Genomic DNA, 18210 nt, shown 5'->3' with positions numbered 1-18210 from the left:
AAAAACCAACACGAGGTTGATCCTCGGAACGTCCTGTCTAGGGCTAGCAAACTACACCCTACACGCCGCTGGATCCTCCAACCCTTTGTAAGGCCTAACTATTGCGGATATTAAACTAATCCTTGAAGAATCAAGGAGCAACCGTAACGGATCTGATATACTAAACCATGATCAAGCGGGGTGCCGCCCCTACACCTGAGATAGGTGTAAGGGCGGCTAGACATGCAAGGGTCGCACTACGATAGCATATGATATGAAGAACAATGCTAACCCTAACATGTCTAAGATAACTACGTTGCTCACCATCAAAAAGGCTTCAGCACGAGCAACGCATGAACAACAGGGATGAAGCTTGCTGCCTAGATCGCAAGATGCGATCTAGGCAGCATGGTGCTTACCGGTAGAAACCCTCGAGACGAAGGAGTTGGCGATGCGCCGAGATTTGTTTGTGTTGAACGTTGGTTGTTGTTTATTCCATAAACCCTAGATACATATTTATAGTCCAGGGGACTTCCTAATGTGGGCGTGCACCTAACCGTGAGGTGCACGGGTACAACTCTAACTTCTAATTTAAGATACGATCTAATATAATACAGATACACGGGCAATTTAGCCCAACTTGGTATAAAAGGCCGATTCACGTATTTCTTCCGTATATAATCTTCAAGCCCATCTTGATCGCGGCCCACCTCTGACTCGGTCAAATTCTGGTGATAACAGAGTGTTTGTGATCATCGTTAGGTGGACCAAATATATTTTTTTGTAATTTTATTACTTTTAGTTTTTCTTGTACAACTGTCGAGAATTATGAATAGATTATTGGACATTTTGCAAACAAAAGATATATTGCAAAAAATTGGTATTGTTAGATTTGGATTAAAAAATATTTAGTCAAACATAAATATTAAAAAACATGTCTTAGAGTATCTCGAGTCGCCTCCCCCAAACAACTTTTGGGGCACAGCGAACAAGAAATGGAGAAAAACGATTTGCAGTCGCGTCCTCTAAAGCTAAATAGCGCCTCATTTTGTGTCTGGCGTTCCCGAAGAGACTTTTCAGGGGACGTCGGACACAAAAAGGATCCGAACGCATGCATGCAGTCCCTAGTCCCCACATGTCATTTTTTCCCGCAATTTCTCTCACATAATCTTCTCACATGGGATGATCCCCTCTATTAAAATGTATGCATCCGGACGCTGTTTGAACGACACGGCTGAGGAGGACCTCTTTTTTTTACAGATTTTTAGTTTCTTTTTGTTCGGTTCTATCTCCAAACATCCTCAAATCATTGAGTTGGACGTTTTTCGAGGGACGCGGGAGATGCTCTTATTCACGGTAGGCATTAGCCAGTCAAAACTTGATTACTACTACGAGCTGCTTTTGATCTCAAGTTCTGCACATCCTGTCCCCTAACGCCCCCATTTCTCGCAGCGAATTGATGCTACAGTTTCAAACTAACTTAACCGCCACATCTATATATGCTGCTGGTCTCTCGACTGGTCACACTACTAACCACTCACAGAGTCACGCTCACGAGCTCTAGCAGCTGCTCTGTCCCGACTCCCGAGCAGAGCAATGGAGAGCAGGAGCAGCAGCTTGGTTGCTGCTGTAGCGGTGCTCCAGCTGCTGCTGCTCGCTCCGAGCTTGGCAGCGGCGTTCAACTACGCCGACGCGCTGTCCAAGTCCCTCATCTTCTTCGAGGGCCAGCGCTCCGGCAAGCTGCCCCCCGGCAACCGCATGCCGTGGCGCGCCGACTCCGGCCTCACCGATGGCGCGCAGTACAATGTACTCCCTCCGTTCCTTTTTAATTGACTCGAATTTAATACAAATTTGTACTAAATCCGAGTCAATTAAAAAAGAACGGAGGGAGTAGGTTCCTAGTAGGCTAGTACTCGGTATAGATCTTTGGTGTGGCTCGCGAGCTCCAGCATTAACCTCAATGCGCGCGTGCATTTATTTTCAGGTGGATCTGGTGGGCGGTTACTACGACGCCGGCGACAACGTCAAGTTCGGGCTGCCGATGGCCTTCACGACGACGATGCTGTCGTGGAGCGTGGCGGACTTCGGCAAGTTCATGGGCGCGGAGCTGCCCCACGCGAGGGCCGCCGTGCGCTGGGGCGCCGACTACCTCCTCAAGGCCGCCACCGCCACCCCGGGCGCGCTGTACGTGCAGGTGGGCGACCCCGGGCGCGACCACGCGTGCTGGGAGCGGCCCGAGGACATGGACACCCCGCGCGGCGTGTACCGCGTGGACGGCAGCAAGCCCGGGTCCGACGTGGCCGGCGAGACGGCGGCCGCGCTGGCCGCGTCGTCCGTGGCGTTCCGCCGCTCCGACCCGGCCTACTCCGCGCGGCTGCTCCACGCCGCCATGGCGGTGTTCGAGTTCGCGGACCGGCACCGCGGCTCCTACAGCGACTCCCTGAGCGCGGACGTGTGCCCGTACTACTGCTCCTACTCCGGGTACCACGACGAGCTGCTGTGGGCGGCGTCGTGGCTGCACCGCGCGTCGAACAACGCGACGTACATGGCGTACGTGCAGGCGTACGGCATGCAGCTGGGCGCCGGCGACGACGACTTCTCCTTCAGCTGGGACGACAAGCGGGCGGGCACGAAGGTGCTGCTGTCCAGGGGGTTCCTGCGGCGGAAGCTGCAGGGGCTGGAGCTCTACAAGTCGCACTCCGACAGCTACATCTGCTCGCTGGTGCCCGGGACGAGCGGGTTCCAGGCGGGGCAGTACACGCCGGGCGGGCTGATCTACAAGGAGGGCGAGAGCAACATGCAGTACGTGACCACCGCCACGTTCCTCATGCTCGCCTACGCCAAGTACCTCAAGTCCAGCGGCGCCGTCGTGTCCTGCGGCGGCCGCGACCTGGCCCCGGCGGACCTGGTGGCGCTCGCGAAGCGGCAGGTGGACTACATCCTGGGGAAGAACCCGGCGGGGAGGTCGTACATGGTGGGGTTCGGGGCGCGGTACCCGGAGCGCGCGCACCACCGGGGCGCGTCCATGCCGTCCGTGCACGCGCACCCGGGCCGCATCGGCTGCGACGCCGGGTTCCAGTACCTGCACGCCGCCGGGGCCAACCCGAACGTGCTCATCGGCGCCGTGCTCGGAGGGCCCGACGCGCACGACGGCTTCGACGACGACCGCGGCAACTACGCGCAGTCGGAGCCCGCCACCTACATCAACGCGCCGCTCGTCGGGCCCCTGGCGTTCTTCGCCGGAACCATCAAGAAGTACAACTAGCTGTAGCCTAGTAGGAGTGTGTGTTCCCGTGTAGCGTGTCACGTGTGACGCGTGTGTGCTCGATTGGCATGTGACAGAGTGGGAGCGCCATGGCAACTCATGGAAGCTGTGTGAGCCTGTGAGCTCCCCCGTCGCCTGCGCCCGTATTGTTGTAGCTCGCTGCTATCGTATCGTACGCTGCTTATTTGGTACCCAGTGTGAATGTGAATGGTATTGCGATGTGCCAAAATACGTTGTACGGACGCACCCGAGCGTACCGGTGAATGCAGAACAATGCTGCGCGACGACGAATGACTTGTGGACGTGCAAAAATGCACATCTCAACCCGAGCTCATATGCTCCTGCCTGAATAAAAAATTGAAAAAATAACAAACAAAATGAAAAAAGGCAAAACCCGAGCTCATATGCTCCTCGCCCACACCACCATCATCACAATTGCCACTCTCGCCTCCTTGTGTCCAGAGAGTACCGGTAGTCTCCCTCGAGACGACAATCAGCAACGGAGACTGGTCGTGAAGGAAACCAAATCACAACCGTGGGGCCAGATCTTCGGCGAAGCAGAGTGCATCCTCTTCATCCTCCCTTGCTTTTGCTCCTCGTCCTCGCAACTGAACCCCTCCACCACCTCTTCTGCTTGGCCACTGAGTAGGGAGTCTTTAGACCAATTAGGAATAGACCAATTCGCTTTGTTGTATCCATCTACACCGATGATGCATGCATTTTTGTCGGCCAATGGACGGACGACATGTTGGCGGGACAACATCTTAGAGAGTTCGGGGAGGTGTGTGGGTTGTGTACCAATCAGGCCAAGTCGGAGTTCTTCCCAGTTGGTTGCACGGACGAGCAAATCGCTGCAGACTTCATTTTCACGGCAAGGCGAGAATTTTTTTTTCATTGCATTTAACTCGGAGTCTTGCTCCACCATGAAAGGGCATTTCTCCCATAATATAGTTTTATGTTGTCAACATAAAGATATTTAACCGTGTGTTTATGTGTTGTAGATAACTAGATGATACCCCGCGCCATGCTGCGGAAAATTTTAGCCAACATGTAAAAATGTAAAATTGATATATGAAACAACTGAAACCACAAATTTGTGTAAAGAGGAGATGGAAAAAAGTAAGATGAATAACCTAACTAATAACCCTGACATAATGCTTTAAGTACATAATTTTGTTAGCAATCTTATGGGTATTTGTCGTATTATACTTGATATACATATAGGAAAGCAGATTAGTTGTGAAAGCATGGCTAGAGCCAGATATATATATTTTTCGATAAAGGGAATATATTAATATCAAAATGATACCAATTACATCCAGCCTCTGCAACAACGCACCACCCTAATGGCACTACGGATGCACACAGCCAAAAAAAAAAACTAAGAAACAAAAGTCCCGCTACAGTATCTCACACCTAACAACAGCAATACATCCACCGCCAAAACAACACCTGAAATACAGAATCTCCAAAAACGACGCCTCCAATAAGGGAACAGTGCGTGAACACCATCGTCGCCCGATCAACGATCTTAGGTTTTCACCCTGAAGATAGTCCCCGCTCTCAAAACAATGCCTCAAACAAGGTCATTGCCGGGCACAACCAGCTAAGGCCGGACCTTGGGTTTTCACCCGAAAGGTAGGACTCGAACTTCACCTGTGTTGTCGCCCCCACTTTCATACCGCTGCCGTGAAGCCCGGAACACCAAGCAAGTCCCTCAACAACGCGGAGACTTGAACCTCCCTTAGCTAGTCCTCCCCTCCGGCCTTCATGAACTTCTCTTTTCCGACTTTCATCATGGATCCATAGTCACTTGATGTCAACACGAAAAAGAGCTTCGCGCCGCTCCCTCCAGAACCAATCGGTCGGAATAAAAGCATGGGTGCGCACGACCGAATACCACCGATCCAGCAAACTCCGGGCAAAAAGCACTGTTACATTCGCCGGCGGAGCCTTCTGGAACTCAACACTCCGGCTAGATCACGAGTCCACGCCTCCGGTAGGTCTTCCTCTTCACGCAAGAGAGACCCTAGGACCACCGCCTTTATTCAGGTCGGACCCCCACGTCGGCGACCATCCCGGGCTGGCCACTCCAACCCTCCACCGGTGACTCCGTCGCCGGCTTCCAAGCATCTCCATCTCGCCGCCGGAACGCGGTGATAGATCGATAGATCCACGACCACCAACCGCAGGCCAACCCTCTCCGGCGAAGAAGAGGGCCACCTCCACCGTCTTACCCAAGGCTGCTGCCCCGGGCGACCTCGTGTCGCGGGTGAAGCCCAAGATCGCCTCCACTCACCGGCGAGAGGCGGGGGGAAATTGGCGCAGGCCATGAGCATGGCCGCCGCCCACCACCAGCCCCTGTCGGAGTGCTGCGGAGAGCCGACGGGAGGAGGGAGGCCGCAGCGCTGGCCGCCGCCGCCCATCCCAACCGCGCCGGCCGAGGGAGAGCCGACGGGAGAAGGGGGCGCAGCGCAGGCCGCCGCCGCCCAACCCATCCGCGCGCCCGCCATGCATCGAGGAAGGGGATCCGGCCGCCGTCCACCAGGCGTCGACGAGGAAGGACCCCCGCCGCCGCCACGCCCCGAGGGTCTTTGCCCCGGCGGCGCTAAAGGCGGCGGCGGCGGCGTTTAGGGCTGGGGAGTTACGGGAGGCTGGGGCGTTTAGGGCTGTGTACCTGAATAGCTTTGTAGTCAATCTGATGCATTCAATTTGGTTAGGCTACAATATCATTGCTTTTAGTCTGAGAAACCGAGAACCGTACGTAATATGGGAAATCATAGACCAGTGGAAAACATACACACTGAATTTATGTGCTTCTTCTCATTGTTCAAAAGTACACACCAAAATTCCATTGCAAAGGATACACACTGAAATTCCATCGCAAGCCAGATAGATGAACTGATGAAGCCTTCAATCGGACATAATTTTGATTGCAAGAGAACAATATGTGCTTCTTCTCCTTGTTCAAAAAATACACAGTGAATTTATCGAAGGTAGATTCCATCGGCAGCGCCAAATGATCAACCATCTTGCCAAGATAAATATAACTGAACTTACGTAATTTAATGCTTCCGAATATGGACTCTACCTGTGTAAGAAAAGACCAACACAAAGAGTAAGCTTAAACTTCAAAGTACGTAACAATATAGGGGGAAGACTGGAGCGCCTAGGATAGTCTCCTCATGGCGACCGCGATGCCATATATATTGAGTCATGAAGCTAGATGGCACCAGAAAAAGTATGATCGTGCATGGTTTCTCTGCTTTTGCTCTATCAGAAAGCTGCACTTCGAGACATAATTGTTCACAAACAAATTGAATAAGCAAGAAGTGCCAAACAATTAAAGTGTACTCCATCTGCAAGCAATGAACGACACCTAAAAGAAGGAAATTGAGATCTTCAAACGCAGATCTGGAAAGGACAGTAGCACCTTCAAATTGCGGATTAAGCAGCGAATTCATAGGTGGAACCGGCTGCCAATGCTTTGAGAAGGAATGCATAATGATTCGGAAGCTCATGACACCATGAAATGGAGAAGCCCAAGTGGAGACTGATGGCATCATCTAGGCAGGCAGAGCGAGCTGATTAAAAGTGAGGACGACGGGCACAAATGGGGTGGACACAGGTAATAAAAAGGTTGCCGGCCGGCCGGCAACGCTTCCTTTCTTTGCCAGTTACAATTTTAGACGATTCATTTTCACCACTACCACGGATGATAAGACTTCACCCACTAAAACGGCGGTCCAAATTCTGAATTAGTTGGTGGGGTAGGCGATGAGTTAGAGTAATGGACAGGTGGGTGCTAATTATCGGCAAAACCAAAATCTGGAACATCGTGGAGAGAACCGCAAAGCTGGGAAGGCGTGACAGGAATAGGGCAGCCATCCGCACATCGTCTGCATGCATGGATGACGTGGATATGAGATGGTCAATGTGGTGGGTCTGTTGAGGTGTCATAGGTTAGTGGGGATGAACTTCTTAGTTATATAGGATATTTATATTAAGCATGTCACGGGGCTGTAATATCCCAGAACATAGGACAAACTAGGGTTAGATTCAGAAATAGGATGTGCATTTCATCACAAAACGGGGGAAATTTGCACGCTTAATTGTATAAAACCTAAGAGGGGTCGAGATTTCTCTCGTTGCTATTAAGGTTAGAGCAAGGTGAGTGCTATAAACTTCGACATGACCTCTTCTGAAACTTAGAGTTTTAGAGGGGAATTTGATTTGGCATTTCAAATTTGAATTCAAACAATAGAAGTATATAAGTAATCAATATATAAATGAATTATGAATTCATAATTCAAAATCACATCACACTTACACAAAATAATTCACAAATGAATTTCAAATTATAATAAAAGCTCTTAAGGAAAACCTTGAGCTTTATTGATCATACACACACATATACATTGTCTTTACAATATCTTTTATATACAAGAATTGGCAACATAATAAAGAAAATGAAAGAAGATTACAAATATTGATCTATAACTACAAATCCTAAACTACAAGTCTTGATCTTCTAGTCCCTGGATCAAATGAAGAATTGAACCTGCATATACATAGAAACAAACCAGATTGTGATAATACAAGTGGCAATGCCACTAGTCAGTGTCGAAAACCATGCTAAAGAGAGATAAGCACCAGCCAGACCATGGTGGAGCAATGATGGGCTCAGGTTTCAACCTCATGCACACACACAGCTCAGAAGGTACACTGCATGCTCAACAGCTAGGCACCATGGCGTAGTCATCAACATTGCACAGGCCTGTGTGTCGAGGCAGGGGAGTGGCACAAGCCACTACAAATATGCAGAGACAGATGGTGAGGACATCCAAATCGACCAGATCAACATCAGCAAGCAGCAAAGGAGGAACAGTAGCAGATCATAGCTGTTCTTGCTCAAGAACACAACAAACCCTAGAAACCATCTAGTTTCTCCAAACCTGTAATATCCCAGGTTTAGAGGCTACAAGATGAGAGAACACCAGAGTGTGCATTGCATTCATGCATAGAAAATTCAGGGAATTTTCGCGCTTTCAAATAAAACTTGTCACAGTAACTGAAGTTTCACTTGACTTGATGGAACTGAAGTAGCTCATCAAGTCAAGCGCTATAAACCTCAATGTGACCTTTGCTAAACCCTTGTTTTGGGTATACATAATCTGATCCATAGGTTAGATCAAAAGAAACTAGAACTATTACACAACACCTTAAGTGAGGATCACATACCAAATCCTATAAATGATCATAACATGGTATTCTTTACAACAACACATTCTTTGAGAATCAAACCCTAACTTACCTTCTCTCTCCTCTTCTCTCCCCTCCAACTAAGCATAAATATTATATTTAAATCCTTATAGTCAGTTGACTCAGTCTTATTGTACTTGCTCTCATCCACGCACTACATTGTGATGTCACGGCTACCTTTGAACATTTTTGTGTAGTAGTAAATATACAAATGAAAACAGATGTAAACATGGACCGGATAGGATACCATGTCCACACCAGTGAAGCGATGTTGGTGAAGCCATAGGAATAGGAAGCATAGGGAAACAAACAGCTAGAGTGCATGAGATATAAGTAGATTTGCTTTATTAGAGACAAGTCGGTCACATTTTCTATACCATTTCTAAGAGATTTGCCGGCTGGGAAGGAGTTTGCTTGGTATTGCTTACTATCGCAGGGACGATCGGGGGGGATTTTGGTAGGAATAAATACTGCTACTTTAAAAGTGAATAGAGTTGATAGTGGCGATTTTTGTGTTAAGTTGGCTGTTAAATCAAAGATAGATGGGTTTGAATGGTTGCTTGTGCCTATGTATGGGGCGGCAGAAGACAAGTTCAAACATGATTTTCTTGCGGAATTAGTGAGGATGTGTGATTCAGAAACATTACCAATGTTGCTAGCAGGAGACTTTAATATACTAAGAAGACCCGAGGAGATAAGTAATGATAATTTCAACCATGGGTGGTCTTTTGTTTTTAATGCAATAATTGAAAATCTTAATCTAAGAGAGATTGCCTTGTCGGGGAGACAATTTACTTTGGCAAGTAGAAGAGAGAATCCTACTTATGAAAAATTGGATCGAGTCCGAGCTAGTGTTGAATGGGATCGAGCAAAAATTTCCAACGGTATCTGTCCGAGCCTTGACTCGGGCGGGTTCTGATCACACACCCTTACTTATTGATGTGGTCGTCAAGCCCATGTTGGCAACAAGATTCGTTTTTCTTTCGAGCTTTCTTGGTTAGAGCGGGATGGTTTCCATGATATGATTGCAGCAGAATGGGCTACTAAACCTATTGGAAAGACTCCTATACAAACTTAGCAAAATAAAATTAGACACCTACGTCATCGTTTCTTACGTGGTTGGGCTAAAAAAATTGAGTGGAAAATATAAAATACAAAAGGAACGTCTATTAGTTATTATTTATGCTTTGGATATTAAGGCTGAATCCTTACCTTTATCACCTAATGAGCGTAATGATCTGAAAATGGCCAATGAAAAACTAAACAAGCTTAGGCGTGATGAAGAAATTAAATGGGCACAAAGGGCTAAGGTGAAATTTATTTAGGAAGGAGGGGATAATACTAAATATTTCCATCTAATAGCAAATGGGAGACATCTAAAAAAGAAAATATTATAGCTTGAGCAAGAGGAGGGCACTATTGTGGGAGATGATAATCTTAAGGTCTACATAACTGAATACTACAAAAAATTGTTTGGTAGCCTGATGACCCACAAGTATAGGGGATCGCAACAGTCTTCGAGGGAAGTATTACCCAATTTATTGATTCGACACAAGGGGAGACAAAGAATACTTGAAAGCCTTAACAACGGAGTTGTCAATTCAGCTGCACCTGGAAACAGACTTGCTCGCAAGAGTTTATCAGAGAGTAACAGTTTTATAGCAAGTAGCAGTAGTGAAATAACGAGTAGCGTAGTAACAAAAACAGCAAGTAGTGATTTTAGTAAACAGCAGGATTAAAATACCGTAGGCACGGGGACGGATAACGGGCGTTGCATGGATGAGAGAAACTCATGTAACAATCAAGCAGGGCATTTGCAGATAATAATAAAACGGTGTCCAAGTACAAAGCAATCAATAGGCATGTGTTCCAATTATAGTCGTACGTGCTCGCAATGAGAAACTTGCACAACATCTTTTGTCCTACCAGCCGGTGGCAGCCGGGCCTCTAGGGAAACTACTCGGATATTAAGGTACTCCTTTTAATAGAGTACCGGAGCAAAGCATTAACACTCCGTGAACACATGTGATCCTCACATCACTACCATTCCCTCCGGTTGTCCCGATTTCGTCACTTCGGGGCCATTGGTTCCGGACAGCGACATGTGTATACAACTTGCGGGTAAGACCATAAACAATGAATATCATGATGAAACAATAACATGTTCAGATCTGAGATCATGGCACTCGGGCCCTAGTGACAAGCATTAAGCATAACAAGTTGCAACAATATCATAAAAATACCATCTACGGACACTAGGCACTATGCCCTAACAATCTTATGCTATTACATGACCAATCTCATCCAATCCCTACCATCCCCTTCGGCCTACAGCGGGGAATTACTCACACATGGATGGGGGAAACATGGCTGGTTGATGTAGAGGCGTTGGCGGTGATGGCGGCGATGATCTCCTCCAATTCCCCATCCCGGCGGAGTGCCGAACGGAGACTTCGGCTCCCGCGACGGAGTTTCGCGATGTGGCGGCGTTCTGGAGGGTTTCTGGCGACTTCGACTTCTCCCCGTGCGTTTTTAGGTCGAGGCGAATAAGTAGTCCGAAGGGGGTGTCGGAGGCCAGCCGAGGGGCCACACCACATGGCCGCGCGGGCCCCCCCGGGCCGCGCCGCCATATGGTGTGGGGCCCTCGGGCCTCCACTTCAATTGTCCTTCCGGCTCCGGCAAGTATTCCGGGAAAATAGGCCCTTTCGTCAAAATCCCGAGGTTTTTCCCCGAAAGTTGGATTTCTGCACAAAAACGAGACACCGTAACAGCTTCGCTGAAAACAGCGTTAGTCCGTGTTAGTTGCATCCAAAATACACAAATTAGAGGCAAAACAATAGCAAAAGTGTTCGGGAAAGTAGATACGTTTTGGACGTATCAACTCCCCTCAAGCTTAGCTTATTGCTTGTCCTCAAGCAATTCGATTAACAACTGAGCGATAAAAGAACTTTCACGAACACATTTGCTCATATGATGTATATATTCTCATGATATGGCTAATACTTGAGCAGTTCATAATAAGGTACATGCAAATAAGATTATCTAACAGCTATGTCAATCATGAAGAGGTACCAACAATTAATAATAAGCATCATGAATCATGTATATAAGCAGGATTGCAATGTTCATAAGAGAGTATGATAAAGTGGTATCTCGCTTGCTCGTATTTGATTGGCAAAACATAAATGCCCGGGCACCTCTGGAGTTCATAGAAAGACTAGAAGTAGTGATTGTCAAAGATAAAAGCATCAAAGTTATACCACAATCAATCATATTTTGAGACAAGCATATTATACTAAGAATGACAGTTGTGCTCTCAAGAAAGTGCTCAAAGAAAGGATGGAGACACAACATAAACGTAAAAGATTGACCCTTCGCAGAGGGAAGCAGGGATTAACATGCGCTAGAGCTTTTCATTTGTAAAGCGGGAGTAAAATTATTTTGAGAGGTGTTTGTTGTTGTCAACGAATGGTAATGGGTACACCAACTACCTTGCCAACCGGACTTTCAAGAGCGGCTCCCATGAATTATTTGCATGTTTATGTGGCACTCCTTCCAACCTTTCTTACACAAACCATGGCTAACCGAATCCTCAGGTGCCCGCCAACAATCACATACCATGAAGGAGTGCCTTTTTAGTTTAGTTTTATTATGATGATGACACTCCCCCAACCTTTGCTTACACAAGCCATGGCTAGCCGAATCCTTCGGGTGCCGTCCAACAATCACAAACCATGGAGGAGTGTCTATTTAAGTTAATTAATTCGGGACTGGGAATCCCATTGCCAACTCTTTTTGCAAAATTATTGGATAAGCGGATGTGCCACTATTCCATATGAGAGTCCGTCAAAAGTAAATGACAAGGTTGAAAGCTAAACACCACATACTTCCTCATGAGCTATGAAACATTAACACAAATTAAGAAGCATTTTGAAGATTTTAAAGGTAGCGCATGAGAATTTACTTGGAATGGTTTGAAATGCCATGCATAGGTATTTATGGTGGACACTCTGGAATAACTTGGTTTTCATGTGTTTGGAGGCACGAGCAGTGTTCCCGCTCAGTACAAGTGAAGGCTAGCAAAAAGACTAGGGAGCGACAAATCAAGAGAGCAGTAATGTCATAATCATGCTTGCGGCAAAATAAATTAACTGAGGCATAAAAGTGATACAAGAACTCTGAAGCAATGTAAATCATTGAGGCTTAATTGACTTTTGTTCAGTCATATGCATGCGTGAGCATGTGCCAAGTCGATATAAATGAATTATTCAGAGGAGGATACCACAATGCCATACTTACTTATGAATAAAACAATGCATGCAAACATCCATGACATGCTACTCATATTAATAGATTGGAGCTAACATGAGAGATCATAAACTACTAAACTTTCTTAAATGACATATACCTCACATGAACCAACTAAGCATGCTCACATGTATGAGTATATGTACAAAAATGAAAACAAATAGAGTTCATACCAGCCTCTCACCACAATCAGATTGTCGTAGATCGTCATTATTGCCTTTTCACTTGTGTAGCTTGGATAATATGAAATGAAAACCACGCTCCAGCCACCGAAGACCATTGAACTCAAGATGAACTTTACAAACCAAAGAAGAACAGCAAATATTTTTGGTGTTTTCGTGTTTTGGGAAAGGAACAAAGTGAAAGCAAGAAGTAGCAAACTAAAAGAAACACAGAAAAGCGAGATGGCAGAAATCTGCCAAAACCTGACAGCAGTACAGAAATCGATTTTTACAAAAATCTTACGTTGCTAAGTTCAAAAAGTTTTCAACTAATGAAAGTTAGATAACAACCTGGGGAACATGCACAAAAATTTGCAACTCAAAATAACGTTCTGGATGTGCGCACGAATTTTTACGGTAACAGCCCAGAATCTGTTTTCAGGCAGCACTTCCCCAAATATCATCTTCCTCTCATTAGAAAACCACTCAAAGAGACTAAACAAGTATATACAAGTATCCAGCAATCATAATATGCAAAGAATGAGTGATGCCGGTATACCACCCCCAAGCTTAGGCTTTTGGCCTAAGTGGAGTTCAACCCCATCGAGGGCCTGGGTTCCACGCCGGTGGATCATATGTGGAGTAGTCATAATAAGGTGCCGATGCAGAAGAAAAGCGTGGGGGTTCCTCATACCCAGCTTGTGGATGCGAAGAGCTTGCTGCATCGGATGACGAGTCGAGGTGTTCCTCGACCTCATTTGTGTTGTCACGTGCACGATGGCTTCCTCCCTCGATGTATGCGTTAACCGCACTTTCCGTGACCGACCAATCCTCCCTGGAATCAAAGTTAAACAGAGAAGGTGCAGGCAATCCTACTAATTTTTCAACTTTCTTAGTCCTTGTCCAAGATTTCTTGTAAAATGTTATTCTATAAGACAGGTTCCCTAAATTAGACGAATTAGAAAGAAATTCATGCTTAATCATGGAAGCTATGTCAAGTTTCTCCATAGGGAGCGGAATATCAAGACTCGTGAGGTCTCACATTATGCATAGCTAATAAACGAGAGGCGATGAGACCCCCACAAATTCCTCCCTTCTCACGGTTAGTGGCAAGTCTCGTTGGCTATCAAAGCTCCCAAGTTATAAGTCCTATTACCTTGTAATGCAGCAGCTAGAAAGGCTAGATCCGGGATAGTTATTTTACCTCCATTCTTTCTTGCTAGAACGCACTTGGTAATGAAATAGGCGAAGTAACGAATAGCTGGGAAATGAATACTACTGATTTTACCATCATCCTCTCGAGAAACTCCTTCCATGACAAATCATCTTGAAGAGGTCCAAGAGCTCTTGCGGCGATCCCTTTATCTTCTCGCATGATCCCCATTGCGGCACTTTGATTGCTGCACAAAAATCACTGAATGGCAAGTTGACAGGCTTTATTATAAATTTTGTACTCGAACCATGGGGTTAGATTGCGACCAATTGAATTTAAAATCTTGCACTACTGACATAGTCAGCTTCACATATTGGCATGGTTCCCCATCAACAAAATCATCCAATCCTGCACGAGAGGTTAAATTTTGGACATCCTGCAAAATCCCCGCACTTCTCATGAAATCCGCACACGGATAGTAAGTGGGATATACTCCTTCTTCCCGGTGAACTCTCATGACCTGTGGCACCTCCAACTCATGTTGGTTGAGTTGGTACCTACCTCCTTCCATTTTCTGAAATTTTCAACAAACAATATAAAACTTGATTTGGTGACATATAATTGAGGGAAACTACCATAAGAACTTGCTAGAGTACTAATCATGCATCAAAACTAGTTTCTACCACTTAGAACAAGCATGCAAGCTCACTAAACATGTTACCTACAGCAGCAAAATATTCAAGATATACTCAACCAAACAAAATTCTATTTGGATAATCGAAGGAGTCACATACCGGAGAGAAAATGTGCCAAATTTCAAACGGAAATCTGGGCTGAGCAAAAAGATCGAAAAATCCTGAGCTCTTGAGCAAAAACGCGAGTGAGAGAAAGTTGGTTCGAGTTTTTTCGGGAGAGAGAAGATGCTGGGAGAAAGAGATGATGTAGTGGGGCAAGGAGGGGCCCACACCACATGGTGGCGCGCCCACCTCCTTGGCCGCGCCGGCCTGTGGTGTGGCACCTTGTGGTGCCCCACAGGTCATCCTCCGGTGCTCCCGGGTTCCTCGTCGAAAAATAGGACCAACGGTGTAATTTTCGCGAATTTTTGAAAACTTTGAAAAATGCACATTTTCTCGGGTATTAAGTTTATTATTACTGGCCAGGAAATTTTTTGAAATCTCAAATCAACTAAGAAATTTTGCAAATTAAAAATGCTACAGCAACTAAAGCAAGTGGAGGAAGAAAGAGATGTTGTTTACCTCCTCTATGCATATAAAAGATATTTGTTAACAAGGTTGATCAAGTCTTGCCACCAAATAAATTTTACATAGCATATGAAGAAATAAACCTCAAATCAATCATGTTACCTTGAATTGTATTGATATGGATCCAATCTTAAGAGTTTGATATTCTTCTTTAGGCTCATATATAGGACAATCAATAGTTCCCACTTTGATAGTTCTCACATTAGAAATAGTATTAACTCCACACGCTTTCTCAATCCTCCTGGGGAAATAGACGGTGTGTTCCTTATCATCAACATTGAAAGTAACCTTTCCTTTATTGCAATCAATAACAGCCCCTGCGGTGTTAAGAAAAGGTCTCCCAAGAATAATAGACATATTATCGTCTTCAGGCATTTCCAACACAACAAAATCGGTTAATATCAAGCAATTATTAGTAACTTGAACGAGAACATCCTCACATATACCAACAGGAATAGCAGTAGATTTATCAGCCGTTTGCAAAGATATATCGGTAGGTATCAACTTATCTAAGTAAAGTCTCTTATAAAGAGAAAAAGGCATAACACTAACACCGGCTCCCAAGTCACATAGAGCAGTTTTAACATAATTATTCTTAATAGAACAAGGAATAGTAGGTATACCGGGTCGCCCAATTTCTTTGGAACTTTGCCATTGAAAGAGTAATTAGCAAGCATAGTGGAAATTTCCTCATTGGGGATTTTCCTTTTGTTAGTAACAATATCTTTCATATACTTTGAATAAGGAGGCAATTTAATAGCATCGGTCAAAGGGATTTGCAAGAATAAAGGTTTCATCCAATCACAGAATTTATTATAGTGTTCTTCTTCCTTTGATTTTAGTTTCTTAGCAGGGAAAAGGCATTGGCTTTTGCACCCAAGGTTCTCTTTCATTACCATGTTTCTCAGCAATAAAATCTTCTTTAGTATACTTTTTATTTTTAGCATGCTTTTCGGGTTCTTTTTCAACCTCTTCTTTATCGGGAGTATCATTCTTATCATTATCTTTCTCATGTTCATTACCACTTTCAGTTTCAGCATCGAAATAGAAATACTATTAGGATCATTAGCAGGTTCGAGAGGATTCTACAACATTTTTATGTTTCTTTTTCTTTTTCTTAGAATGAGCTCTAGGTTCAATGCGTTGAGAATCTTGTTCAATTCTTTTGGGATGCCCTTCAGGATATAGAGGATCCTGGGTAGAGACACCACCTCTAGTTGTTACTTCATAAGCATGTTTTTCTTTAGCATTATTTCCTAACAAGTCATTTTGCACTTTAGTGAGTTGATCAATTTGAGTTTGAATCATATGAAAATGTTTAACAAGCATCTTAACATCATTGGAGGTTCTCTCCACAATATCATGCAATTGACTAATAGCTTGAGAATTTTCCATTAGATGATTCTCTACTCTCATATTAAAATTTTCTTGCTTAACAATATAATTATCAAACTCATCTAAGCATTGCGCAGGAGGTTTTGAATACGGAATATCTTCCCTAGTAAAGCGTTGAAGGGAGTTTACCTCAATCATGGATGAAGGGGGAATTATCTCACATATATCTTCTATTGGAGGTAGATTCTTCACATCTTCGGATTTAATACCTTTCTCCTTGAGAGACTTGTTGGCTTCCCTCATATCTTCATCATTCAATTTAATTAAACCCCTCTTCTTCACTATTGGCGTTGGAGTTGGTTCGAGCGTAGTCCAATCATCATAATTCCGGCCTATTTTAGCCAATAATTCTTCGAGCGTCGTCCGGAGTTCTTTTCCGAAAACACAACCAGCACAACTATCCAGGTATGCCCTAGACTCAATGGTTAGTCCACTATAAAATATATCAAGTAAATCATGCTTTTCTAAATCATGGTCGGGCGAGCTCTAATAAGAGAGCAAAATCTCGCCCAAGCCTCGTGCAATTTCTCTTCATCTCCCCGATCAAAATTATAAACTCTCTCGCAAAGCAGCATGTTGAGCACTAGCAGGAAAGTATTTCCGAAAGAAAACAGCAAGCAATTCTTTTGGACTTTTAATAGAACTAGGTGGCAAACTATTATACCAAGTTTTAGCGTCATCCTTTAATGAGAATGGAAAGATTTTAGCAACAAAGTAAGTACGCTTCTTAACATCGTCAGAAAACAAGCTACTCAAAGTAGATAACTCAGTCATGTGTTCAACAGCACTTTCTTTTTCAGTACCACAAAAAGGTGTTTTCTCAACAATAGCTATATGCGGTAGATCAAGAGAAAAATCATAATCTTTATCCCTAATGTTTATAGGAGATGTGGCAAATTTAGGATCGGGAGACAGTTTATATCTAACGATATGTTCTGCAAGCAACTTTTTAATTTTTCTTGCATCAGTAGTAGCATGGCATTTTTCAATAAAATCATCATCAAGTTCCACATAATCTTCATCAAGATCATCACTAGAGTATTCAAGTTCAGGTGAATTAACAGGTGTAGTAACATCAGGAGTTTCAGTATTTTCTATTTGTCTAGACCTAGCAATTGAAGCATCTAGAAAAGTTCTCAATGAACCACTATCATCAAGCACAGAATAAATATTATAAATATTATGAGAGTTTTCAGATTCAGCAGAAGTACCAGCATTTGAAGCATGTGGCGGTGAAACAAGTTTATCAATCACAGATGGTGAATCAAGAGCAACGAGAGGTACTAGAGTTGTACCTTTTCTTGTAGTGGATGGTAATATGGCGACCTTAGTATCGCGAGTTTTACCCATGATGGAGAATTTGCAGCGAACAATATCAATCCAAGTGAACTTCCAAATAAAGCTATGCTCCCCGGCAACGGCGCC

At 44.8% G+C, this 18210-nt stretch overlaps 1 protein-coding gene across 1 annotated transcript; it reads left to right on the top strand.

The window, feature by feature from the left end:
* The first annotated feature begins 1575 nt into the window (after positions 1 to 1575).
* LOC124655527 (endoglucanase 19-like) lies at positions 1576 to 3244 on the top strand. Its single transcript, XM_047194406.1, has 2 exons — positions 1576 to 1785; positions 1964 to 3244. Exons 1-2 carry the CDS (start codon positions 1576 to 1578, stop codon positions 3242 to 3244), a joined length of 1491 nt encoding a protein of 496 aa, XP_047050362.1.
* The last annotated feature ends 14966 nt before the right edge of the window (positions 3245 to 18210 follow it).

The sequence above is a fragment of the Lolium rigidum genome, chromosome 1 (assembly GCF_022539505.1).
Source record: "Lolium rigidum isolate FL_2022 chromosome 1, APGP_CSIRO_Lrig_0.1, whole genome shotgun sequence".
NCBI classification, from domain to species: Eukaryota; Viridiplantae; Streptophyta; class Magnoliopsida; order Poales; family Poaceae; genus Lolium; species Lolium rigidum.
Note: the sequence above shows the minus strand (reverse complement) of the source record. Positions and strands in the feature narration are given on the sequence as shown.